Source organism: Rhinoderma darwinii, chromosome 1, assembly GCF_050947455.1.
Source record: "Rhinoderma darwinii isolate aRhiDar2 chromosome 1, aRhiDar2.hap1, whole genome shotgun sequence".
Lineage (NCBI taxonomy): Eukaryota > Metazoa > Chordata > Amphibia > Anura > Rhinodermatidae > Rhinoderma > Rhinoderma darwinii.
Window position 1 is genome coordinate 549,707,815 of NC_134687.1, and position 26,645 is coordinate 549,734,459.

General features: G+C 40.1%; 1 protein-coding gene across 3 annotated transcripts in view; it reads right to left on the reverse strand.

Moving 5' to 3' along the window:
- The window catches only part of RASGRF2 (Ras protein specific guanine nucleotide releasing factor 2), a 296,181-nt gene that overhangs the window by 55,129 nt on the left and 214,407 nt on the right, over positions 1-26,645 (reverse strand). For 2 of the 3 annotated variants that reach the window (XM_075837761.1, XM_075837744.1), the window contains exons 11-16: positions 18,084-18,150; positions 12,840-12,976; positions 8,007-8,089; positions 5,270-5,518; positions 3,845-4,215; positions 2,009-2,137 (exon numbers count right to left, since the gene is read on the reverse strand). In XM_075837761.1, coding sequence (XP_075693876.1) covers positions 2,009-2,137; positions 3,845-4,215; positions 5,270-5,518; positions 8,007-8,089; positions 12,840-12,976; positions 18,084-18,150 — 1,036 coding nt within the window. The remainder of the gene's footprint in view (positions 1-2,008; positions 2,138-3,844; positions 4,216-5,269; positions 5,519-8,006; positions 8,090-12,839; positions 12,977-18,083; positions 18,151-26,645) is intronic. The other variant, XM_075837752.1, reaches the window with a different exon arrangement.

Sequence of the window (26,645 nt, forward strand, 5' to 3'; positions counted from 1 at the left end):
GAGAGGGACGCGTCACCAAGGCAACGGCCGGGTAAGTATGAATTTCTTTTACTTTTACTGCGGAAAGGGCTGTCCCTTCTCTCTATCCTGCACTGATAGAGAGAAAGGCTGCCGATTAGTGCAGTGCAATTATGCAGCGAAAACGTGCCCGTAAATACGGGTGGAATACTGGTGACACCTTACCCGTATCTACTGGCACGGGTCCGTAAATACTGGTGCAATACGGGTCGAATACTTGTGACCAAGGACCCGTATTTACACCAGTATTTACGGGAGGACAAAAAATGTGTGCATGACGCCTTATAACGTGATTGGAACATATATGTAAGTGAATAATCAAAATCATCATGTGAAAATAGCAACTTGTATAAGTATAGTTTATGGCCTAAACAGGATCGCTTCTTTTCTGTGTGGTAAAATACATTTATAGAACGTTAGATTTTAAGAACCTCTTGTATTAATATAGTAGATCTCTGCCTCACCAAAGTTGCCTAACCCTGGTTTAGACCCTGTTCTACTTTATAGTCTCCATATTTTGCTACTTAATTGAACAAGTGGCCAAAGAATCTTTTACTCCAAAAAGTCCATCTTAGTTGCATGTCAAACATGTTCCATTATAATAGCTCTACAACAGGCAAGCATGAGTTTTTTCTTTAATTGTACTTATAAGTGCCTGTTCACATATGTCCGGCCCACCAGTCTCTTTTCCTCATGGGGTAGTTAAAAAAATGCCAGAAAGAAACTGATGACAAATGATGATGTTTTTACATGCAGGACGCCTCGCCAAGACGGACAGAAAAATGCTGCATGCAAAGTGCTTGATTTTGGCAGAAAATTTTTGTCCAGCTCAGACAAGAAAAATGACAAGCAAATAAGTGTTGCTCTGTCTTCAGCAATGAGTAAACCAGGTTAGGTAGACCTCAAATGAGTAATCTATTGAAAGGGACCTAAAACACAGATTATATAGAACCCTTCATGACCCAAAAACATTAAAATTTACATAATGTATTTTTTTTAAGCAAAAACGTATAGCTATGTATATTGTAAAAATCTTATAGGCTTTTCTATATGCCAGAAAATGGTGCTTGTCATATCTTTTACAATAAAAGTCAATAGGCAGATAGATTCAAATGTATAGCATGTGTGTGCACAGTATACTGTACCTACAAAAAAATTAACATATGCTTAAAGGCAGGTTTTTGCACCTTTTTTTTTTTTTTGCATTTTACATGGTTTGTAGTTGTTTTTTTTTTGTAAAAGTATGCCTCAACTGTATGGGCCCAAAACTGGACTATGTGAACAGAGCCTAAAAGCCAAGATTACTAATATTGTCCTCAATAGAGCCCTCTGTTGAGATGCGTGCCAGTCACCATCTGGTAAAATAAAAGCAGTATAGTACACCAACATTATCTGTGTAACAGTCCAGCTTTGTAGCAGGTATTACAGCATTATAAAAAAAAGATGGAAACAACTTTGTCTCTCCTTCCAACAAACGGCCATTCCATCCCTATCTAAACAATGCAATTTGGAATATCTAGAATTCATGAGAATGTTCCGACCTTTATCACACATAGTCACATAGGTTGAGGAAAGGCATAAATTCATCTTGTTCTACCTGTTATCATGCAGTGCTGAGCCAGAGGAAGGCGAAACAACCCTTATGAGGTAGTTGCCAATTCTCTTCATTTTATGTGGAAAATGTCCCAACTTACACTTCTCAAGCAATCTAATCCCCTGTAATATTCTGTATTTTCAGGACATACAACCTTTTTTTTTTTTTAAAGAATGTAATGAATATCCTGTGGGAGATAATGCCATAATGTGACTGCTACTTATACAGATGGTGAGACCTTCTTTTCTCTAGATGTAGTGGATGCCCTCGTGTTATATTTACAGGCCTGATAATAACAGGGACCACAGACAGATCTCTATATTGGTCTTTGATATATGCGTACGGTATAAACTGGGTTGTACACAGTAATAAGGTTCACAGGCAAATTGCTCTTACCTCCTGCTGAACGGTATCGGAGATGTCGTGGAGTTGATGGAGATCGACAAGGAGAATTCTCGGATGTGTCCGTAAAAGCATTACTTTCAGGAATTGCTCTATCTAGTGACACAGATTCTAAGACAGCAGCTGTAATAATATTAACAAATACATTATCAGTTGTACATCTTCAACACAGGAGATGATTTTCTCATTTAAGTTCAAACATAAAAAAATAGAATCATAACAGGTAACATAAAAGATTGTAATACTCCTTTATTTCACACAGTGTGCAGAGAAATGTTAGGAAAGCCTTAAGGGGTGTTTGAACGTTGTGCACATTTTTATGTCTTCTGTCATGTCAAAGAGAACTGTCTAAAGATAGCATTGGTAGGGGTCCAAGCACTAAGACCCTCATTGGTCACTGGGATAAAGGGGTCTGCAAAATTCTTCCCAACTCCATGTCCCTTCGGCACATAGATACTGTTGGGCTCTCTATTTATTTTAATGGACCTCTCATAGACATGCAACACAAGCTTCTTCCCATTTATTAGTGGGGGTCCCACACAGATGCTATTTTCTGACATGTCAGAAGATAGAAAAGTATGCATATAGGTACACATATTCTTTAAATCAAGTTCAATCAATTCAAACTATATAAATTATTTCTGCATGTAACAAAAAAAACAAGCTTGAAGGGCTGAAGGATGGCTGGAACAGTAAATGGAAAAGGAACGCTCACAGAAATGACTCTGTACAGCATAAGGTGCATATGTAAGGTGACAACTGACCGTTTACTGTATACTATATACATGACTACTACTCTACAATTATATCAAACCCATACTTCAGGATTAAGATATTCCTTATATGTAATAATATAATAATATGTATTGGCTATAACCAACACTTCCCTATTTTTTTTCTCTTCAAATCAGGCTTTATTAAAGTCTCCGGCTAAGGCAGAATTATTTAATTTGAACTGGAGTAGCATGTGTGTGTGTGTGTGTGTGGGGGGGGGGGGGGTGCATCCGTATAGCATTTCCCTCTCCACCTTCAGAGGTGTAGGAGAATTATTGTACTATAAATCAGCTACAGATATGTGTGAAATACACTGAATTGTAATTATGCACAGATGGCCCATGTTACCTTGTCACAGGTAGCCCTATGCTTCTGGACTGGCTGACAAAGAAGAAAGAGAATTATGTAAAAAATGATCTGTATACGTATTTCTCATTATTTCTCATCCACTCTAATACAGGAGGGTGAACAAAAGGAGATTCATTATCTCTTCTTTGTGGCTGCCACTAAATGGGTATGAGAGAGGCAGTGTTTAATGGGAACTCCATATGCTACTGAGGTTTTTCAGTACACACTTGGGCTTTGTATTTAGTATCATCCTTTGGACTCTAGTACAGGCAGGTAGGAAGTGAGAATCCAATTTTGTATAGCTATATGTATAGAGCCTGAGCTGTATCATCAATTGTCACCTCATCCTTACCCCTAGGGTTGCAACATCTCATGTCCAACCACTTTTCTATTAACTCCAATTGGTCTACAGACCCTCAATTGTCATTGTAACCAGTTCACCAAATCTCTTCATATTGTTGTGTTGAGGATATTTCTACCTTTATTTGTGTAATATGATTGTACTAGTTACAATCCATATACACAACAATATACTTTGTAGATTTTGTTAAACTAGTAAATGTAAAAAATGTACCTACTGTTATTGGTACTGTATATTAATGTAAGGAATCTTTGCAACAGATACCTATCTATGTTTTTAAAAAAAAACTGAAAATCTAATTTTTTTAATGAGTTATGCATATTTATGGTAAAAGTACTATTTGTTACCTCGGTGAATGCTCCTTCGTAGCTTGTTACACAAATCAATGCGTGGGTTCTCTGAATTCTCATCAATGCATCCTGGGCTTTGTTCTGGTGAGGTGAGTCCTTTACTGAGGTCCAAAGGTACTTTGCCAGCGGTGGGTGGTGGAGAGGTTGCTGGGCTGAATACGGAGGTTGGGCTGCTTGCACTTGATGATGTGGATAAGTCTAAAGCCCCAATTCGTGAATTTAATGGGGAGTTTAAAGACAGTTTTCTTGCTCTGACAGGTGACGATGTTCTAGAAAGGGACATTGGAGGTGGAGAAGAAAACTTGCGGCAGAGATGTGGTGACTTCCCATCTAGACTTTGGCTAGATGTGAAGAATAACTCTAGAGATCTAGATTTCAAAAGAAGGAAAACAAAATACATATAATTATAATAAGTCAAACATTCTACACTTCTGTAAAAGTTAATTAAAAAGTAAAAAATTGAGGTTAGTGGACACATCTGAAGCTTGGTGTTCTCATCAGATGAGGTTTGGTTGGTTTCAAGCAATTCTTTATTTTATATGAAAATACCGCCCAATAAATTTTAGAGCTTTTAGGAATTCAAAAGGGAAAGAGTTTATTGATCATTTGAAGGACATTGGGGCAGATTTACTAAGACTGGCGTTTTATACGCCAGTGTTAAGGGGGAATTTATCAATGGCTATATGTCAGTATTATAGCTTAAAAAAAAAGTAGCACACCATAATTGCACAATAATTTGTTACTCTTTGTCATTTTTAAAAAAAAAGTGGGTGAGGCTTAACATAAGGGGGTGAGGCCAACAGCTGCCCTATAAATTCAGTATAATTTAGGCCAGAAACTGTCACATCTTGTGCGGTCTAAAACTTACGCCAGCTGTGAACAAGTGTAGATATATTCTATAATTTATGCCAGTGTCCTTGCCCTCCAACTAATCTCCGCCCACTCTTCTGACAAGTGCCGTTAACGGTGTAAAAGAGAAAAAGTCGCACATTTTCTGTGCATTTAGCAACTAGCCTAGACCGTTTCATACATTCCCCCATTGACTTTTCTCCAATATTTTCCCATTTTCTCTTTGCGTAAATGATGACCTCAAAAGTCTCATCAGAACAGCCAAGTAAGTGAAATGTCATTTATAAACATCGATCTAATTGAAAGAACTTTTTCCATTTTGGGTGCAGTCATACAAAAAAGGATTAAAACATTAAATCGGCAATTTTATAGTCCATTGATGCGGTCAGATAATTAAGAAAAACGCATTGCAAAACATATCAACTGTGCGGTAGATAAAATATGTCATCTTTATAGCTAAGTGTGGAACTTGCAACTTCAGTAATTATATATGTGTTATGGTGATAAACCACCATCACCACACTTCTAAAAATAAACTAACAAGCCAATTTGTGATCAGGCTGTCGGAGTTACCTGACTGGTATTGATGTGAAAGGTCTCTTGTAAATATCAGACAGTTTTTCCAGAACTACAAAAGCCGTGGTAAATATCCTGTAGGTATGCAGGAAAGTGTTGAGAAAATCAATGCTGAGGAAGCGCAAGTCAGTCAGTCTCTCCAGGAGACGCTCCACACTGGCGTAGCGGATCTGAGGGACCTTGCAGGAGTTCAGTGTTTTGCTGAAACATATATCGACATCATCTCTATGTAGTCTGGCATCAGACCTTAAATATGAAAAACATAAAAGAAATGTCACAATTCCTGTGGTTAGAGGTGACAGGCAGCAGGGAGAAACTCGCTACTTGCTGCCTGTTATCTCTACATGTTCCAATGACAACCGTCAGAAGTCTATATGTCCCGTGATTGCTGTCACGATTTGGAGGCACACAGCCTGGATCCGGGGCACGAGACCAGAGTTCTCCGCACTGTTCACACTGTAGATAGTGGAGAGAGTCTGACTCTTTAATCTACTTTCTGTACACCAATGTTCCTATGGTCTATCCATCCTCCAATATCCATATTACTACTCATGTCCCATTGCTTTCATCTGTTTGGAGGAATATTTAATATATTGTCAAAGGTGTTCATCAGAAAAATGACACAATAATGTATAAGGATTCAGTTGGAGTTTAGGCTGAATGATGCCTAATATAAGAGGGTCACAAAACTCCAACTGCGACTTTGTGAAATGTTGCACGGCTGTTTTGCCATACAAAACTTGCAAAGATCATATACTAAATCATTGATATAGTAAGTTTCACATACTCTCTGACCTAAAATAAGGTTATGGGACACAATATCACATCACAAAGCTGCCTAGAAGCATCACATGGCCAAAGTCACCATATAACCCAGGCATAAAGTAATCATAGCTTTTGTACGTAAAAATGGTTCACCGTGTACATATTCACATGTCCGGTATCCTGTTGCCGAACACCTTCTGCAAATGATAACTTGGTTTGGATAGAGGCAAAAAAAAAATCCAAAGTAATCACAAATGCAAAACCAGTGAAATTACACAATTCGATATGCTCTAGTTTATGCCCTAATTTATACACTACTTTGGTTATGTCTATTGCTACCTAATACACATTTTTTTGCTGGCTTTATTTGTGCATTATATAGTTAATAAAATCAGGGTTACTTTGACTTTACGCTTCATTGTTTTGTGCCTTAACTATTGCATATCATTCTGTTTTTATACAACTGCTTCCAACTGGAAACTTACTTGTTATATATTATCTTCAATTCTCATTAAAAAGGTTTTACCTACGCTGTATATTGGTGATAACTGTTCTTAAAATTAGGTGCAAATCAATGCACTGTTGCAGATCAGGAATGCCCCCTTTCCACATGACTGTCTTTCCATGAAGAAAAGTGTTAATCACCTCCCCAGGTTCCTGCGGCGAGTTCCCACAAATGCCCGTTGCTCCAGCCGACAGCTGCCTTGGTTGGTAGGCAACTGAACGCCTCTTCCTCTCCAGGGCAGCTCTCCTTCACTGCTTGGATGCCTGTGTTAGGTTACCAATGCAACCGGCATTTAAAGAATGATATCCGGTGGCCTATTTGAAGGGGACTCCTGCACCTTGCCCTCAGATAAAGATACTTCCTTTGTTTGGCTATTGTGCCTACTGTTATTTTGCCTCTGTTTCTAACCCAGACCTTGACTTCAGCCTTGTTCGTGAATTACGCTCCTGTCTCGCTCCTTGAGTTGTCCTGTGGTTCCTGTGGTTATACTCCTGGTATCAACTCCTGTCCTGACTCCTGACTACGATTCTGTCTCATACGCTGGCTTGCTACCTCCCGACCTCTAATCCTGACTTTGCATTAAATTAATCGCTACAGTGCACCAGCCGCCAATTGGTGAGTATTCTGGGGACTGCAACCTGGGAATCTGACTGAAAAAGCCAATGAGTGAAGAACGGGGAGATTCCTTAGACTCCGCATCCCAGTTTAGCCAGAACCAAACCGATTAAAGATTAGAGAATTCACTTCTCTAGTGAGAAACGTAAAACAATGCAGTTTTCTTATGAAAAGTTCCTTATATCTCCAATTTTCTATTGAAGAGGTATAACGGTATCAGCAAATAATAGTTATGCATTGTACAATGAAAAGGCATACAACTTATGAGAACCCTTTCTTGTAACATGCCGAGCACCCATGTATCCACACGAAGCATAGATCTGGAAAACCATGAGGAGTTTTTACAGAAAATATATTGGAAATTGTATAATTTATGTTATACAAAGAATAGCCTGTATTTGCTGAAACCTAAAAAACGTTTTCATTCAAATAACTAAACTATAAGCACCCCACTTCCCCCTCAAAAATGTTGACCACAGTTTAAGCACTAAAGAGAGCACTTTTTATTAAATTATTTCCCGTTGATAAAAAGTTGGTCATAGAAGAAATGTCAAGAGTGTAGATATTAATATTGTGGTTGGTTTTTATCACTTACACGATCAGCACTTTGACAAGTTACGTCCTGCTGCTGGCAAATTGCCTACACAACAGAAATTATGCAAGCACAGTATGTCCATTTGTGCATGTTTGCAGGACTTCTCTGGAGCTGCCCCACTATTTTGTACATACCTGCCTCACTGCATGCCAAAATAATTCAGCCTGAAGGCATCTGTATAACCGATTCAACCCTTTACTTTTATTTCCACTCCTGAGCAAATGTGTACCGATTAGTTAGGAATCGCATCTTACCTGATCATGTGTGGCACTGTAACCTTTGAGTTCTCCTCAAACACATTGCTCATCAAACCATTGCATCTTATATTCTCAATACACTGTCAAAATAATTAAATCAGTACATAATTAGTATGATTGTCTGAAATCAAATTATAACATTGCAACTGTCCTGTCTTAGAGAGCAACTCTGCTTGGATACTAAATGGCCTACAGTAAGTAGGTTTTTTTGTGAGTCGTAGTAAAATTGCTCCTGGCTGAGCTGTGAATTTATCCTAAATTTTTCTCCAGGGTAACAGCTAAACAGCATATGAAAGTCACAGCTGCACCCCTCCCAATAGACTATGCACAGAGGTTATAATTCCTCACCCCATCGGCTCACTCAGGCATATAACATGACATCAATGTGCACACTGAGGTTTGCTTTCTGGCCCCCCAATCCCAACAGCACTCCTGCTTCACTGTTTCTTCCATTTCCTAATAATAAATCTGAAAATGTGATCTGGTGACTTTGGTAATGAATCATCTAGTTCTTAAATGGGTTTTCCAGTTAACAAGAAATAAATCTGAATAGGCATGTACCAAAAAATAATTTGGCTCCTTACATGGGTATTCACATTACATTACCATTGCTAAGATATGCTTTAATTTTCTGATTGGTGGGGGTCCAACTGATGTAACTCCCACCGATCCGGAGAATAAAGGGGCCACAGCGCTGCTTTAGCAATTGGGCCCTCACCAATCAGAAAGTGATTGAATTATCCTAGCTATATGCCATCACTTTCTGTTATGGGAGTACCACTTTAGGGCATGCCCCCACGTGGCGGATTTCCTCCGCAACTGTCCGCATCAATGCCGCACCTAATCCGGGTTGCGGATTACGGCTGCGGATCTGCCCAAAATGTGCAGTAAATTGATGCGGACTAGCTGCTGCGGACGGTGGAAAAAGTGCTTCCCTTCTCTCTATCAGTGCAGGATAGAGAGAAGGGACAGCACTTTCCCTAGTGAAAGTAAACGAATTTCATACTTACCGGCCGTTGTCTTGGTGACGCGTCCCTCTTTCGGCATCCAGCCCTACCTCCCTGGATGACGCGGCAGTCCATATGACCGCTGCAGCCTGTGATTGGCTGCAGCCGTCACTTAGACTGAAACGTCATCCTGGGAAGCTGGACTGGAGACAGAAGCAGGGAGTTCTCGGTAAGTATGAACTTCTATTTTTTTACAGGTTGCTATATATTGGGATCGGTAGTCACTGTCCAGGGGGCAGAAACAGCTACTGCCGATCGCTTAACTCTTTCAGCACCTTGGACAGTGACTATTTACTGACATCTCCTAGCAACGCTCCCGTAATTCCAGGAGCCCCATTGACTTCCTCAGTCTGGCTGTAGACCTAGAAATACATAGGTCCAGCCAGAATGAAGAAATGTCATGTTAAAAAAGCAAGACGCATCCGCAGCACACATAACATGTGCATGACAGCTGCGGACTTCATTGCGGAATTTAGAATCTCCATTGAAGTCAATGGAGAAATTCCGCCATGAGTCCGCAACCAGTCCGCCACTGCTCCGCAACAGACAGAGCATGCTGCGGACACCAAATTCCGCTCCGCAGCCTATGCTCCGCAGCGGAATTTTACGCATCGTCTAAACGAACACTTCTAAATTTAAGTGGAAGTCAATGGAGAAACGGCTCCGCTGCGGATTAACGCTGCGGAGTGTCCGCAGCGGAATTCAAGTGAAATTCCGCCACGTGTGAACCCAGCCTTAATGTCTGTCAGAAATATACAATGTTATGTAATGTTATATATATGGAAGCTCTATTAGACTGTGCACTATACATCCTTCCTGGGAGGGTGAGAGTACTGTTTGGCAGCTGCAATAAATGGCAGCTTATGGTCAGAAAATGTCAATTGACTAATACAGTGGTCTGGACAAGGTGAAGTACAACCCCCCCTCCCCCAGAGACAAGGGAGTAGCAACTTTCATTTGTTATTATAACCCTACCCTTTAATAAGGAGATGACTCTGCTCACCCTGTCCCATTCTATAGAATGGGACAGGGTTGAAAAGTGAGCTATGGGAAACATGAAATATTATCCTCTTCTGTGTGTGCTCCTGTGGCTAGTGAGAAAACTGGAATATTTTAGGATTTCACACAAAAAAAACACCACCAAAAATGTAAAAATATAAGCTTAGAATAATAATGTAATTTAAATGATATGTCATTTTCTGATAATACATTCCCTTTTACTCAGCAAATGCTTTCTTACTTCTTATGCCACACATATGTTGATAACACTTATTCTAATAGTTTAATTTTCTTCTCCATATACTTGTCCATGAAATGTGAAAAATAATTGTCCCTTACTTTCTTTTACCTACAGACAACAGTGTAAAGAATATGTAATCTCTAAATATCTATGATTTCCTAGCTCCTGGATTTGTAAGCTCAATGAATGAGATGTATGTGAAAAAGGCTACGTCTTGCATCATTATTCACTTATAACTTACAAAATATGGTAATGGAAATTAAAAACTCTGAATATATTTCAAGGTCTAATACATGAATGGATATGATATTGTATAAATCATTATCTATTGTGTGCCTTTATGAAGACCTTGGTCTATCTCCTCTTGCAGATAATAGAAAATATATTTCTACATATCAGGGTTGGTGGACTAAACGCAGTTCGGTTGTAACTTAAAATGACCGTAAAATAAACTGGGGTTGTACAATTACTATTTTCATTTGAGGCCGCAACTGCAGTTTCTATCCGTAAAAACAAAGTACTGTTATTCAGTTTGCTTGCTGTGACAAAATTTGTCAAACATTAGTGTATGTATCCATTGCATTACAGCATATAGAAAGCAATCTCAGAGACTTCTGCTGCAAGACAAAGAAGTACTATCAAATTCAATTATTTATTTTTAAGGAATACCTGTCACATGTTCATGAAGATAGCGGAAGATGAATATATGTTCACACTAGCGTCATGACTTCCGTTTATAAGAGAAGCCATGACTCAGACGGATCCATTCATCACTAGCAGATCCCTTTGACTTATAATGGGATCCGTTGGGGTTTTCGTGATTTTGATGGCAATAATAACACTGCATGCTGCCCTATTCTTGATGATGGAAACCCCAAAGGAATCCCTGACAGAGGCTTTGAACACATGTGTGAACAGAGCCTAGCAAGTGCATGCAAGTCCTTGTAACAAGTAGTATTTATAAACAAATAGTATATTAGAGCTGCATAAAGAATTTTATCATCTGAGCCAATGTGAAGATTTAGGGTATGTTCACACGCAATGTTTTCAGACGTAATTCGGGCGTTTTACTCCTCGAATTACGCCTCAAAAAATGGCTCCATTACGCTTACACACATCTGCCCATTGCTTGCAATCGGTTTTACGGTGTTCTGTTCCCACGAGGTGTTATTTTACACGTCGCTGTCAAAAGACGGAACGTAAAAAGACGCCCGCAAAAAAGAAGTGCATGTCACTTCTTGGGACGTTTTTGGAGCCGTTTTTCATTGACTCCATTGAAAAACAGCTCCAATAACAGCCGTAAAATACGCAGCAAAAAACGCGAGTTGCTACAAAAACGTCTGAAAATCAGGAGCTGTTTTTGCCTGAAAACAGCTCCGTATTTTCAGACGTTTTTGCCCACTGCGTGTGAACATACCCTTTTATAGTATGAAATATGTAGTATGGTATTTATGGAAAAAGTAAACATCTGACATACTATCAGGATCAGGCTCACTGTACTCACTTTCAACGTAGGTTTCTGAGTGGCTTCTCATAGTGACCGAAAAAATCCAACATGTTATTATTATCTGCCTTCAGTCGGCTCCTGTCATGCTTGTTCATGCCACCCAAAAATGTGCCAACAGTCGGCCGAAATCAGCATTTTTTGGACATTTAAAATCTCTTTTGTGTATGACAGGCCTTACATATATACACTATATGGCCAAAAGTATGTAGACACCTGACCATCACACCAATATGAGCTTGTTAAAATTTACTCCTAGATGCTTCCTCTTCACAATAATAGCACTTACAGATCAGAAATTTCCTGAACTCACTTGTGACAAAGATAGCATCCTATGACAATGACACATTTAAAGTCACTGAGCTCTTTAGTATGACCTATACTACTACTACCAATGTTTGTCTATAGAAATTGCATGGGTTCTGTGCTAGATTGTATGCACCCATTTGCAATGGGTTTGGCTGAAACACCTGGACTTTTACTTCCGGACACATATAATATAGGAGTGCATATAGGAAATCACTTTGCATGGCAAACAGGCAAAAAAAAATCCCCAAAAACAGCCGTCAGACAAACGACCAATTGTCTGTTTGTCTGTGTCTTTCGCAGATAGAACTACAAACGTTCACAACCATGCACAAATGAAAAATGGCACGTGCAGTAAAGAGAAAAACAAAAAGACCATTCTGGCAGTACCATTAATCAGCCAAATGTATCATAAGCTTTAAGTTATGGCCACCTGCCATCCGAAAAAATGCAACATGACAGATCAAAAATACAAATGTTCTGTTGGTTGCTAGTTGTTTGTACATAAAAATACAAGTAATGCCTGATAATTGGGAAAAACCTTCGGAATTGGCTGTCTTGACTGACAATTATCTCATGTATATGGCCAACTATAAATAAAGTTGGCCCTACATGGAAAAGTATTACCAACACCAATGTGTTATAAAACTTCTGCCCATCTATAAACATATCTTGTGAATAAGAGATTTGATCCTTTCCTCTACTTTAAACTTGGTCCATGTCTTACAACTTATGTAGGTAAATAATAAAGGTAAATAAATTACAATAAATACCTGACTGATATCACTGGTCCAAGCTGCTTTCTCTTGACGTGACGGAGCCAAAAGCACCACAGTGAAAGGTGTAGCATCTACTGGTTCCACCACAATCTTAAAGTCTAGATGACCAAACACATATCCAGACCCCTTTGCTTGAGAGAGTAAAGTTATAATTACAACACATGCGAAAACATGTCACTTACAGGAGAACACAAATAAGTATACGGTGTGAAACAATAGGAGTATAGGTTACATGATATATCCCTTTTTATGGCTTAAAAAGGTCCGTTGTTGTTCGAAACATAGACAAGTATGTGCTGCTGTATATTGCTATTATGGAATAAAGAGGCTACTTTTGAAAAGATTTAGATTCTGGTGCATATTCCTCCTTTGGCCCCAGGACACTCACTGTCACCACCACGGCGTCATCATTGATGCTACCACTAACTGGCCACACAAACTGGGATATTCATGTCAATATCAGGAGATATACCCAATATTGTAGCATTTATGTGGTCAAAACCACCCCTATGCCTTATAATAATTTCTTCTTGACTGTTTTTAGATATATTAAAACTTTGCATACATTGATCTGGGCATGGAGTCTGCAATAATACAAAGGGATATTCATTAAATGAAATGTCAGAATCTGGGAATCTTGTGGCAGGGTCTGGGGAAGTGAAGTCAGATTAATGTTATATCATGGAATAGAATACATGGGAAAACTCGTACAACTACCAAAAATGTCAGGATGTCAACCATATGCTTACAAGATTAAAATAGCAAAATATGGAGCTGGCATCTGGTTAAGTGGACAGGACACCTGGCTGCTCCAAAGCATAATAACTAAAATATGTTCTGGTTTTGTAGCAATAATTTTGTGCCCTAAAGTACCAAAGAAAGAACATGTTCAAAGAGACCAGGATGAACGTAAGTCTGATATTGGTCAACATTTATTAACAAGACTCTTTGGTGCACCATAGAATATCATATTTCTACGAAAAAAATCAGTCATGCTGAATAAAAAAATAATGTTATAGAGATGTATAGTAAAACAACTAGAAGATATTTAAAAGATTAAAAGCTCGTGGAATGAAATTTACGCTTAGTCTGTATGGAGTTACATTTGGTTACTTCAGTTTCCTTCCAGAAACCAAAATCATATAGATAGGTTAACTGACTTCCTAGGAAATTGGCCCCAATTTATGTGTGCAGGGAATCAGATCGTGAGATCCACTGCGGGCAGGGACTAATGTGAGTGGACACATTTCTTGTAAAAAGCTGCAGAGTATTCTCCTCAGCTCCTTATCTTATATGGAACTAAAAAGTCCCAGGAAACATTTCAAGTGTGAAGGAAAAGACATAACTATTAAAGGGGCGTTTAGTGTTTCTGTTGCTCTGCTCTGTCCAAGGAGCAGAACAATGAAAATCCCAAAAGTGCCGGTTCTGTTGCATGGCGGACACCATCGGCGCCCGATGGAACCCATTGACTTTAATGGGTCCTGTTGGGTTTCTATCATGGTGTCCATCATTTTACTGGAAACATCAGCGCAGAATGCCGATCAGTTGACTGCAGGGGACGCGGCACTCTCTGGAGAAAACAGTATTCGAGATCTTTCCGGAAATATGATATTGATGGCTTTCAATATCAGATTTGTGGGGGTCCAACTCTCGGTACCCCCTTCGATCAGCTGACTTAAAAAGCCCTTCATTGTTTACCTAGCACAGCTCCATATATGTGGCAGAGGCTGTGCCTGGTATTGAAGCTCTATACTACTCACTTTAATGGGACTGAGCTGCATAGCAAGGCACAATTAATATCATAGTCCCCTTTAATACTATTTGCAGTTTACTATTTTCTACTGCAACATTTTTGACGTTTTATGACGTGTACTTCCAGTTATGACTGTGGCCAGGTCTCCCTCTGACCGTGACAGCAGGAGACACAGCTGGAAGAGCAGGTGGTCTAGTAACAACAAGCAACTGAACAACGCCGGAAGACTCTCCTTAAAAGTTCCCTTGCATGAAAGGCTTCCAGAGTCATAAATTTGCCTAGACAACCGTACCACCCACACTTAAGGATGCGTCACCCGTCATCAATTTTTAAAATTATTTTGTATTTAATCAATATATTGTAATGGTAAATAAAATGAATCAAGGGGTAGTTTTACATTTTTGGAATATTCTCTGACCCTCCTGTATCAAAAACATTCAAAAATATGTGCGTAGGTTATCAATTATAATATTTGTCTACTGTACATTGAATCACTGTTGATGTCAGCATAAGCATGGAGAACACAGTACAGTCTAGTGAGTATGTAATGCATGTTATTAAGTTAAAGAAATATAAACACTCAGTTTAATGTAAATTCAAAAAATTACCATCAAACAAAAGCTAGAGACATATTTTTCCAATGTGCCATTAATTAGCCCCAGCTACTATGTGAACCAGTGGGGTGACAGACATCATAAAATAAGCATCTCCTGCGGTGCAGCTAATGAAGGAGCATTGATAGATTCAGTATCAGTTAGGGGGCCTGTCATAGTCTCCCCCACATCATTTATGTTGAGAGGGAGACAAAACAACATGTGGAGACCAGACGAGAGATTGATACACTTCACTGCAAACTATATTTGATCTTTTCCTCCATACAATGGAATATGTCAAAGAATAAAACAAGTTCTAATTTTTGCTACTATTTCCTGGATAACAAACATCTTTCAACATAGGACAATGACGAAATTACAACCCCCCCCCCAACTATTATTCATAATTTAAAGTAGTGGTGTAACAGAGGGGCCATTCGGCCTCCTCAGGCGCTGGGTACGACTTATCGGAAGGGCCCTGGTTGCAATGCAGAGTTATGAAAACGTAATATTTAAACATGTCCACTTAAATATGTATCTTCGAACTGATGTCCAAAAATTTATATAAAAAGCAATATAAATAAATATATATATATATAACTATATATGAGTGTGTACAATTGAGGTTTGCCAGTAAAAATATGAAGCGCAAGTTCACATATTCATTGTCTGCACATTTTTTTTTCTGCCGTGTTAAATGCAGGAAAACCAATAACATTTATAAACACTATACAGTGGGTTTTTTTACGGCATACCTTGGTTATATCAAACCACTCCATGCTAGTTGTGTATGTGGTGTTTCCCATGAAATATGCAGTACAAAAACATATAAGGACCATTTAATCCTGGTTTTCTACAGAAGCAGATCTACTAACGGCTTCTTTAAAAGAAAAAACATAGCCACCAATCTCAGCAAATTCCAAAGTATTAAAGGTTTTTTTTCAGTTACAAGAAATTGATGGCCTATCCTCAGGATAGTCCATCACTATCTGATTGGTGGGGGTTGGACTCTCGCCAGCTCCGGCGATCAGCTGTTTTGAAGGGGCTTCGGCGTTCATGCAAGCGCCTATTCTCCTTCATTCCTGCCATTGGTCCATACTGTGAATCGCTGACACACTTGTAGCGGCGGTTTACAGTATTACAGCCTTCTCCCATTCACTTGTAGGTATTTTTAAACCACTGCTATGTTGCACCAATGAGTTAACAATCTAGTCTCAAAGTCAGCCATTACAAAAACATGGAGTGCAACGCATTTGTGTTCAATGAAATCTACCCGCTGATCTAGTAGAGATGCCAGTGTGCTCTAAAGGTTACCTCAGAAAAAGACTAGTAAGTCAAAGGTTTTACAACTCCAAATATCAGCATAAGGCCGGATTCACACGAGCGTGTGCGTTTTGAAAAAGTTCTGTGTGTCATGAGCATATGATGCGTGGCTGCGTGATCTTCGCGCAGCCGCCATCATTATGGCACTCTGTTTTTATGTTTGTAAACAGAAAAGCACGTGGTGCTTTTCGGTTTTCATTCATAGTTTTGACTACAGTAGCGCGCATCACGCGTGGCACACGGAAGTGCGTCCGTGTGCCATGCGCGGTTTTCACGCACCCATTGACTTCAATGGGTGCGTGATGAGCGAAAAACGGGCAAATATAGGGCATGTCGTGAGTTTTACGCAGCGGACATACGCTGCATGAAAATCACTGACAGTCTGAACGGCCCCATTGACTAACATAGGTCCGTGCGAGGCGCGTTAAAATCACACGCGTAGCACGGACATATTATACGTTCGTCTGAATAAGCCCTAAAAGTATAACATATCCAAAATGACGATATGTGTCCGTGGCGCTGCCCCAATGCTCGCTTCAAATGCGCTTTGTCAAGATGCGACTCCTGGCAGAACACATGTGAAATGCAATGAATTCTTTTGTTACTGCTGACTTTGACTTGGATGGTTAACTCATTAGAGCAACATAGCAGCGGCTTATAAATACCTACATAGGAATATTTTTCCCCATCAACTCAAAACGATAGTATGTCATAGGTTTCTACTTGTTATATGAGTATGTGTGATCTGTGATAGCTTTTCTAGGGTTTTTCCATCAAATTTAATTATGTGTATTGTACTTTAACTTGATGCAAAATAAAAATTATGTTTTATATTTTGGAAACTGCTTTGATATTTTCTTTATGCCGGCTAGATGAGTTTAAGTCCCAAGTTTGAATTTATTTATGTGGCTTAATACTGGTTTAATATGTGTAAATGTAGCGCCTAATAATTATAATTATTATTTTATGATTTTACTTTATTTATTAATCGTTGGCAAAAAAAATGACAAAATACCTGAACATTTTTGTCTGAGATATATGGCAAAAAAGCGTAAAATGCCACCTTGCTAACAAAAGTCAGACAGCTCAACAGTGGCTTTGTTGTTTGGATGATATAATTTGCAGTAGGCGGATTCAATACGATTTTACTATAAACTTGTATTCTGCTATTTCTCCTGGCAGGTTAATAGAATACATATAATACTAGATATATAGAATTATTGAGGGCCATGTATGGAAGTGCCAGTGCAAGATGGCTCAGTGATATGCGCTAAATTTACCATTGTCATCTCATGTCTATTGTTATTTATGAACTTCTTATAGCAAATTTCTTACATGAACACCGATAGAAGATGAAGGTTCTCAACTTGTACTACATGTCCCCCAGGGGTTACGCGCCATGCCTCTAGGTGTACAGAACTCGCACTGTCCTCAAGCTGTACTTTTAATGTGCATCACAGTGTATGATCATAGCGTTGGGGGTACGTTATTTGTGTAGGGGGGTACTTGGCCTATAAACATTGAGAAACATTGGTCTAGTAGATGTATTAATGCGATGGTGTTACTTACAGTCATCATCATTAATGTCTGGTTCTTCAATCAGCGTACATTCGATCAGAGAAAGGACACCACCTGTCTGTACAAATAAAATAAAATGATACTAATGCCAACAAAATCAATATATCAGCTGCATGCTAAAATTACAGCGACATGCCAACTTACAGATGGCCCAGCTAGATTTATATGATAGACTCAATAGCCACGCTACTTGCCATCAACTATTACAGTACCTTTCACATAACATTACCGCTGCCAAACCCCAATTTAATTAATATAACATTATGTGCTCTATGTGGAGTGAAACTGTGGCCTTAAAACTGTGATGCCGGCTTAAGGCTGGGCAGAGACTTCGGTACACCCCATTACCATGGATAAAGTTTGCCAAGTAACTATGGTATTTCTAAGAGGGTAAAAGGGAGACAATTATAATGCTCCTTATCACTGGAAAGAACAAAACAGGATCAGCTGACAAAATCCAGCAAGTCTTTTCACTAGACAGTGGACAGCTGATGGGGTCTTCTGGTGCCCAAACACATTGTCAGCAGATACCACCTAAAATAATGGGAACTGCTGTAAAACCCTGTGTCTGCACATGTTATCTGTCTTTATACAATGAAAAACAGACCAAATTAGATTTTTTACAATAATGACATTACTGTAGTCGCCCTAAAGCTAGCAACAGACAGTTTTTAATGCCACCCACCTTATTTCTCCTTTGCAGGGTCATGTCAATATTAGGGCACATTTTAGAGAGCGGTCAGATAATACTTCATGTTAAGCACATAGTCATCTGTTTACTCATCTATATCTCCAACTGAAATAAATGTGATTTCTCTATTACATATTCTATAGCTTTGAGCTGAGTGCACTGAGTATTAACCATGTAATGCCTTAGGATCTTCTGTCCTTTCCAACTGTATTTAGCGGACTCCTTATCAAGTCCCTTCTCACGGTCATTCATTCAGACCTTGTTTTTTAGGAAAGGAATACAAGTTGTTTTTAGATATTCTGATCAAATAAAAAAAAATCTCCAAAATTAGTCCATACATGTTGCACATGTTGTGATTGACACTCTAGTGAGTATTATGTGATACGTTCGAAAGACGTTGCTGAGGACCTGATGGGCTCTCACGATGATCATCTTGAGAGCCGTGTCCTAGACAGTAGTGCCTATTGGCATATTGTAAGCATCACTAATTTTAACAGCATCACGATCAATGAAGATCAAAGATAACCAATAGTTTTATAGTTTATATTTTCCTTCATTCACATTGGACAATTATTGTTACAATCGGTAGGATGCAAGTGAATCATAAAGATAATTGCCCAATGTAATTAGACCTTAAATTAGTATTAAAATAGTCATTTTTGACTGGGAGAAAATGGTTCCATTGGCTGAAAAATGTATAAACTTCAAAAAGTTCCCAGATAGCATTGGTGGGGGTCTGCAATTTGGTGCCCACACCAATCGCTAAAATAAAAGGTCAAAGACCCCTAGTGATTAATGTGCCCTTTAGAGGGGTTGTCAACTTTGGACAATAACTACTTCGAAGGGTCTCTTGGCAATAAGTAGATCACAAAGCGTCGCCCTGCTGGGCCACCCAGCGATCAGCTGCAATCTGTGGGGAAATTTGGCAGTAAGTGTTCAATTTCCCTACAGTGCCACTACAGGGGAAATTAAGCATTTCACATTACTCGTTTAAATCAATTGGTAGTCTGTGTAATGCAGGACAGAACAGGTCCTCCAGAGCAAGAGACGTTCTTTGTAAGCAATCTTCACTGAAGATTCTTAACCACTTCCTGACCAGAACCTTACCCCCCTTCCTGACCAGAAGTTTTACCCCCCTTCCTGACCAGGCTAATTTTAAAGTTTTAGCCATGTGCCAATTTAAAAGCAAATTGTTCTTCTATTACTCTTCCAACCTACATGTATTTGGCCTTGTTTTTCACAGAACATATTAGGCTTCCATATTGTGTAAAAAAAATAATAGATATATTTAACTTTTTTTTCAAATATGGAAGGAAAAATAAAAAAAATATTGGAAAAAAATGTGAATATGTGATTTTAGGTGATGTTTTTTGACTTCTGGTGCAAGCCACTGGGTAAACACACCTAAATACATATTTGACAACTTCTGCCGACTTCAGCTTTACCAAATATGTGTGTGTATTTCTTGCATGCTTTAAAAAATGGCCGTGTAAAAAAACGGCCGCGAAAACTAAGTGCATGTCACTGCTTGAGCTGTTTTTGGAGCCGTTTTTCATTGACTCTATAGAAAAACAGCTCCAAAAATGGCCGTAAAAAATGCAGCGAAAAACGCGAATTGCTAAAAAAAGGTCTGAAAATCAGGAGCTTTTTTCCCTTGACAACAGCTCTGTATTTTCAGACGTTTTTGAGTTTGTGTGTGCAGATACCCTTAGGGCATGACCACACGTGGCGGATTTCCTCCGCAACTGTCCGCATCAATGCCGCACAGAATCTGCGTTGCAGATTCTGCTGCGGATCTGCACAAAATGTGCAGTACATTGATGCGGACTAGCTGCTGCGGACTGCGGTAAAAGTACTTCCCTTCTCCCTATCAGTGCAGGATAGAGAGAAGGGACAGCACTTTCCCTTGTGAAAGTCAAAGAAATTCATACTTACCGCCCGTTGTCTTGGTGACGCGTCCCTCCTTCGGCATCCAGCCCGACCTCCCTGGATGACGCGGCAGTCCATGTGACCGCTGCAGCCTGTTATTAGCCTGTGATTGGCTGCAGCCGTCACTTAGACTGAAACGTCATCCTGGGAGGCCGGGCTGGAGACAGAAGCAGGGAGTTCTCGGTAAGTAGGAACTTCTATTTTTTTTACAGGTAGCTGTATATTGGGATCGGTAGTCACTGTCCCGGGTGCAGAAACAGTTACTGCCGATCGCTTAACTCTTTCAGCACCCTGGACAGTGACTATTTACTGACGTCTCCTAGCAACGCTCCCGTAATTACGGGAGCCCCATTGACTTCCTCAGTCTGGCTGTAGACCTAGAAATACATAGGTCCAGCCAGAATGAAGAAATGTCAAGTTAAAAAAGCAAGACGGATCCGCAGCACACATAACATGTGCATGACAGCTGCGGACTTCATTGCGGAAATTAGAATCTCCATTGAAGTCAATGGAGAAATTCCGCCATGAGTCCGCCACTGCTCCGCAACAGACAGAGCATGCTGCGGACACCAAATTCCGCTCCGCAGCCTATGCTCCGCAGCGGAATTTTACGCCTCGTCTAAACGAACACTGCTAAATTAAAGTGTAAGTCAATGGACAAACGGCTCCGCTGCGGATTAACGCTGCGGAGTGTCCGCAGCGGAATTTAAGTGAAATTCCGCCACGTGTGAACCCAGCCTTACAGTCTTACCTTAGGGCTCATTCAGACGTGGCGGAATTGCTGTTGAATTCCACTGCGGACAGTCCGCAGTTGAATTCTGCAGCAGCCATTTTTTACATGTCTTTCTATATATTTTTAGGAAACTTAGTTCAGACGTTGCAGAAAATAACTCTGTGGAAATGAGGCTGCGGTGCAGAATTGTCCCTCCGCAGCATGCTCATTCCATTGCGGAGAAGAAGCGGACTTTCACTGCGGATCTCAGCATTTGCATTGCAAAAGCTGAGATCTGCAGCAAGTCTGCTGTGATATCCACAACGTCTGAATTACCTGTCAAATATGAAAATGTTGCTGCAAATACGCAAAGAATCTGCAGCAACATTTTCAGCGGAAAAATTCTGCCACGTCTGAACATGGCCTTAGACTGTAGCAGCGATTTAAAAAAAAATTATTTTCGTTTTTCTTCCCCTGTCTTCTAAAAGCCATAACTTTCTTATTTTTCTGTCGACATAGCCGTATGAGGGATTATTTTTGCGGGACAAATTGTAGTTTTTAACAGCATAATTTATTGAACCATATAATGTACTAAAAAAAGGAAAAAAGTTCTTTCTGTTGTGCAATTGAAAAAAAAAATTGTGATTCCTCCACTGTCTTTTGAGTTTAGTTATTTTACCATGCGGTAAAAACAACATGTTATCTTTTTTCTGCGCGTCAATGCGATTACAATTTGTTTACTAATTTGACAAAAAAATATTTGTTAAAACAATATATTTTTGTGTCATCGTATTGTGATTTCTGTCGATTGAGTGGTGTGAGGTTTTTTTTTGCAAGGGAGCTGTAGATTTTATTGCTACCATTTTGGGGTACATGCGACTTTTTGTTACATTTTTTGGGGAGCTAAGGTAACTAAAAAACAGCAATTCTGGCATTTTGTGTTTGCGTTATTTATTTATTTTTTTTATGGTGTTTACCCTGCAGGACAAATAATTTTATATTGTAATAGTTCTGACTTTTACGGACGTGACAATACCAGTTATATTATTTATTTATTTAACTTTTTTTTTTATTTTTTATTTTTTTTAAACTTTTACATTTTTCTATACATTACTAAAACTCAACAATTTTTACATTTTTTTTAGCCCTCCTAGGGGACTTGAACAAACCATCATTAGATCGCTGGTACAATACACTACAATACTTATGTACTGCAGCTTATTGTGATATTTACCAGCCGTTATTAAGCCGTGCCTCTAGCAGGGCTTAGTAGTAGCTCCAAGATGGCTGACCTGGGGGCCTTCTTTAGGCCCCCGAGGTTGCCGTGAGAATCATCAGTAAACCACAATGCGGGGGGCCATGGAGTAACAGTTTAGATGCCGTGGTCGCATCTAAATAGTTAAACAGCCAGGATCGGAGTTACCTTGAGCTATCTCTGAGAAAGTGCGAGATGTCACCCATGGCGTATGGAGCGGGCTCAGCATGTAAGCCCGCACCACATTCCACCCCTACCGTCTGTGACGTACAGTTACGTCAAATGTCAGTGAGGGTATATTGGCACGCTTAACAAAAAACGGCTCTAAAATACGGAGAAGTTTTCTAGGGTAAACAGCCTCTGATTTTCAGCCGTTTTTTAAGCATCAAGCGCTTTTTGATGCATTTTTTACTGCCATTTTTGGAGCTGTTTTTCTATTGACCCAATGAAAAAGGGCTCCAAAAACGCCTCAAGAAGTGACATGCACTTATTTTTTACGGGGCGTTTTTTACGTGCCGTTTTTAAAGACGGCCAAGTAAAAAACGCCCCCTGGAAATGGAACGCCATTTTTCCAATTGAAATCAATGGGCAGATGTTTGGAGGCATTCAGCCCCCCTATATTTTCACCCATTTTTCGGGGAGTTTACGGCCCGAAAAACGGCTGAAAATAAGCCATGTGAACATACCCTAAGGGCACGTTCAGACGTGGCAGAGTTTTTCCGGTGCAAATGGTGCAGATTTGGGGCAATTATGCAACGAATCTGCACCAACATTTGCATATTTGACAGGTAATTCAGACGTTGCAGAAAACACAGCGGACTTGCCACAGATTTCAGTTTTTGCATTGCAAACGCTGAAATACGCAGTAAAATTCCTCTTCTTCCCCGCAACAGACAGTGCATGCTGCGGAGGGAAAATTCCGCACCGCAGCCTATGGTCCGCAGCGGAGTTTTCCGCAACGTCTGAACTAACTTGCCTCAAAATGTGTAGAAACAAATGTAAAAAACGGCCGCTGGAGAATTCCACTGTGGACTGTCCGCAGCAGAATTCCACAGCAATTCCGCCACGTGTGAATGTGCCCTAAGGGGTTCATTTCAATAAGATCACAATCAGCACAAAGGTTTAATCACATGGTGTTGTCAAATTGCAGCAAAACTGCGATTGACCGAACCGTGTGGAAATGACCCTAAGGGTATGTTCACACCACAGCGTCCGTAACGGCTGAAATTACGGGGATGTTTCCGCCTGAAAACATCCCCGTAATTTCAGCCGTAACGGCATGTGCAGGCGCTTGAACGCCGCGTCCTTTACGGACGTAATTGGCGCTGCTATTCATTGGAGTCAATGAATAACGGCTCCAATTACGGCCAAAGAAGTGACAGGTCACTTCTTTGACGCGGGCGTCTATTTACGCGCCGTCATTTGACAGCGGCGCGTAAATTACGCCTCGTGTGAACAGACAAACGTCTGCCCATTGCTTTCAATGGGCAGATGTTTGTCAACGCTATTGAGGCGCTATTTTCCCGAATTACGTCCGTAATTAGTGCGTGTGAACATACCCTAACTCAGACAGTCTCAAATGATCTCTTGGCGGCTAAATCGGACGGTAAATCCTCTCTCCTGATTCTTTTGGATCTCTCTGCAGCCTTTGACACTGTAGACCACAAACTCCTACTTAACATGCTCCACTCTATTGGCCTCAAGGACGCGGCTCTCTCTTGGTTTTCCTCCTATCTCTCTGACCGCTCGTTCAGTGTGTCATTTGCTGGTTCCACCTCTTCTCCTCTTCCCCTTGATATCGGGGTTCCTCAGGGATCAGTCCTAGGTCCGCTCCTCTTTTCTCTCTACACAGCTCCTATTGGACAAACCATCAGCAGATTTGGCTTCCAGTACCATCTCTACGCTGATGACACCCAATTATATACCTCTTCCCGTGACATCACCCCTGCTCTAATACAGAACACCAGTGATTGTCTGTCCGCTGTCTCTAACATCATGTCCTCTCTCTATCTGAAACTGAATCTTTCTAAAACTGAGCTCCTTGTGTTCCCACCATCTACTAACCTCCCTAAACCTGATGTCTCCATCTCTGTGTGTGGCACTATCATAACTCCTAAGCAGCACGCCCGCTGTCTCGGGGTTATTTTTGACTCAGATCTTTCCTTTACTCCTCACATACAATCACTTTCACGCTCCTGTCATTTTCACCTCAAAAACATCTCCAGAATCCGCTCTTTTCTTACGGAGGAAACTGCCAAAACTCTCATTGTTGCTCTGATTCACTCTCGTCTTGACTACTGTAACTCATTACTAGTCGGTCTTCCCCTCACTAAACTCTCCCCTCTCCAATCTATCCTCAATGCAGCAGCCAGGCTCATCTTTATGACCAACCGCTACACCAACGCCTCTAATCTGTGCCAGTCACTGCACTGGTTGCCCATCCCCTTCCGAATAAAATTCAAACTTATTACTCTCACCCACAAAGCTCTCCACAGTGCTGCACCTCCTTACATCTCCTCCCTCATCTCTGTCTACCACCCTACTCGGACTCTACGTTCTGCCAACGACCTTAGATTAAAATCCTCCATAATCCGAACCTCCCACTCCCGTCTCCAAGATTTCTCTCGTGCTGCACCCGTCCTCTGGAATGTGCTACCCCAGACAATCAGATTAATTCCCAATATCCACAGTTTTAAACGTGCCCTGAAAACACATCTATTTAGACAGGCCTATAACATTCCCTAATCTGACTCCTTTCCATGGCCCTCCATTTAGATTAGTCATCAGAATAAGATTCCCTCACACTCCTTCTCTTCATGTCCGTCATACACGGATAGTGGCTGGTGACCGGCTCATGCAGCTTTATGTTACCACCGCATGTGTATAAAAATGGCCGGACAATTGTACAGAACAAACACTGTTACACTTTGTGTCTCCCTTATGTCCTCATAGATTGTAAGCTCTTGCGAGCAGGGTCCTCACTACCCAGGTTTGAATTGTAAATGAACTTTGTCACTATGTAATGTCTGATATTGTTTGTTTCATGTTCCCTCTAAATTGTAAAGTGCTGCGTAATATGTTGGCGCTATATAAATAAAGATTATTATTATTATTATTATTATTATTATTAAAGAGACCTCAAAGCAGAAGAGGCGCACAATTTGGTAGAATACCGAGTTTCATTTATTCCAGAATTAGTGATGGCTCAGTTCATGGGCCCTCAACTATGCTCTCATCTAACATATCTTAGTGACCCTCAAATAGAGATTTCTAACCGCTTAGCTGAGCTCCTATAATACAGTGAGGCAGATAGTTATTCTACATCAGATTACATTACAGTGCCTGGAGTAAAGACTTAACTTTCAATAAGGTAAATCACCAAAATAAGCTCTGTCCAGAAAATGCTCTGTTTAGGCCGGGTGACCAGGTACGGTTTAACAGGGTCAGTTTGTTTTTCCCTATAGTTTTTTGACCCGCCCTGTTTTTTTTTATGGGACAACCTCCTTTTTTATCAATATGAAGTAAAAGTTACGTTTTATTGTGTCGTTTTTTGATCAGTCTGTTTTTTCTGTGACTATACAGAAAATGAGCTTGTAAGGAATGCTGGGAGATTTCAGCTCTGAAGTCTGCAGAACTGTGAATACAGCTCTGAACTACAATAATATTTAGAGAGTCTCTCATGAGTGGTATAGTGCCAAGGGACTGGCGAAGGGCAAATGTGGTGCCTATTTTCAAAAAGGGCACTAGGTCTTCGCCGGGTAATTATAGACCAGTAAGCTTAACATCAATTGTGGGGAAAATGTTTGAGGGGCTATTGAGGGACTATATACAGAATTATGTGACAATAAATAGTATTATAAGTGACAGCCAGCATGGTTTTACAAAGGACAGAAGCTGTCAAACCAACCTGATTTGTTTTTATGAAGAGGTAAGCAGAAGCCTAGACAGAGGGGCCGCTGTGGATAT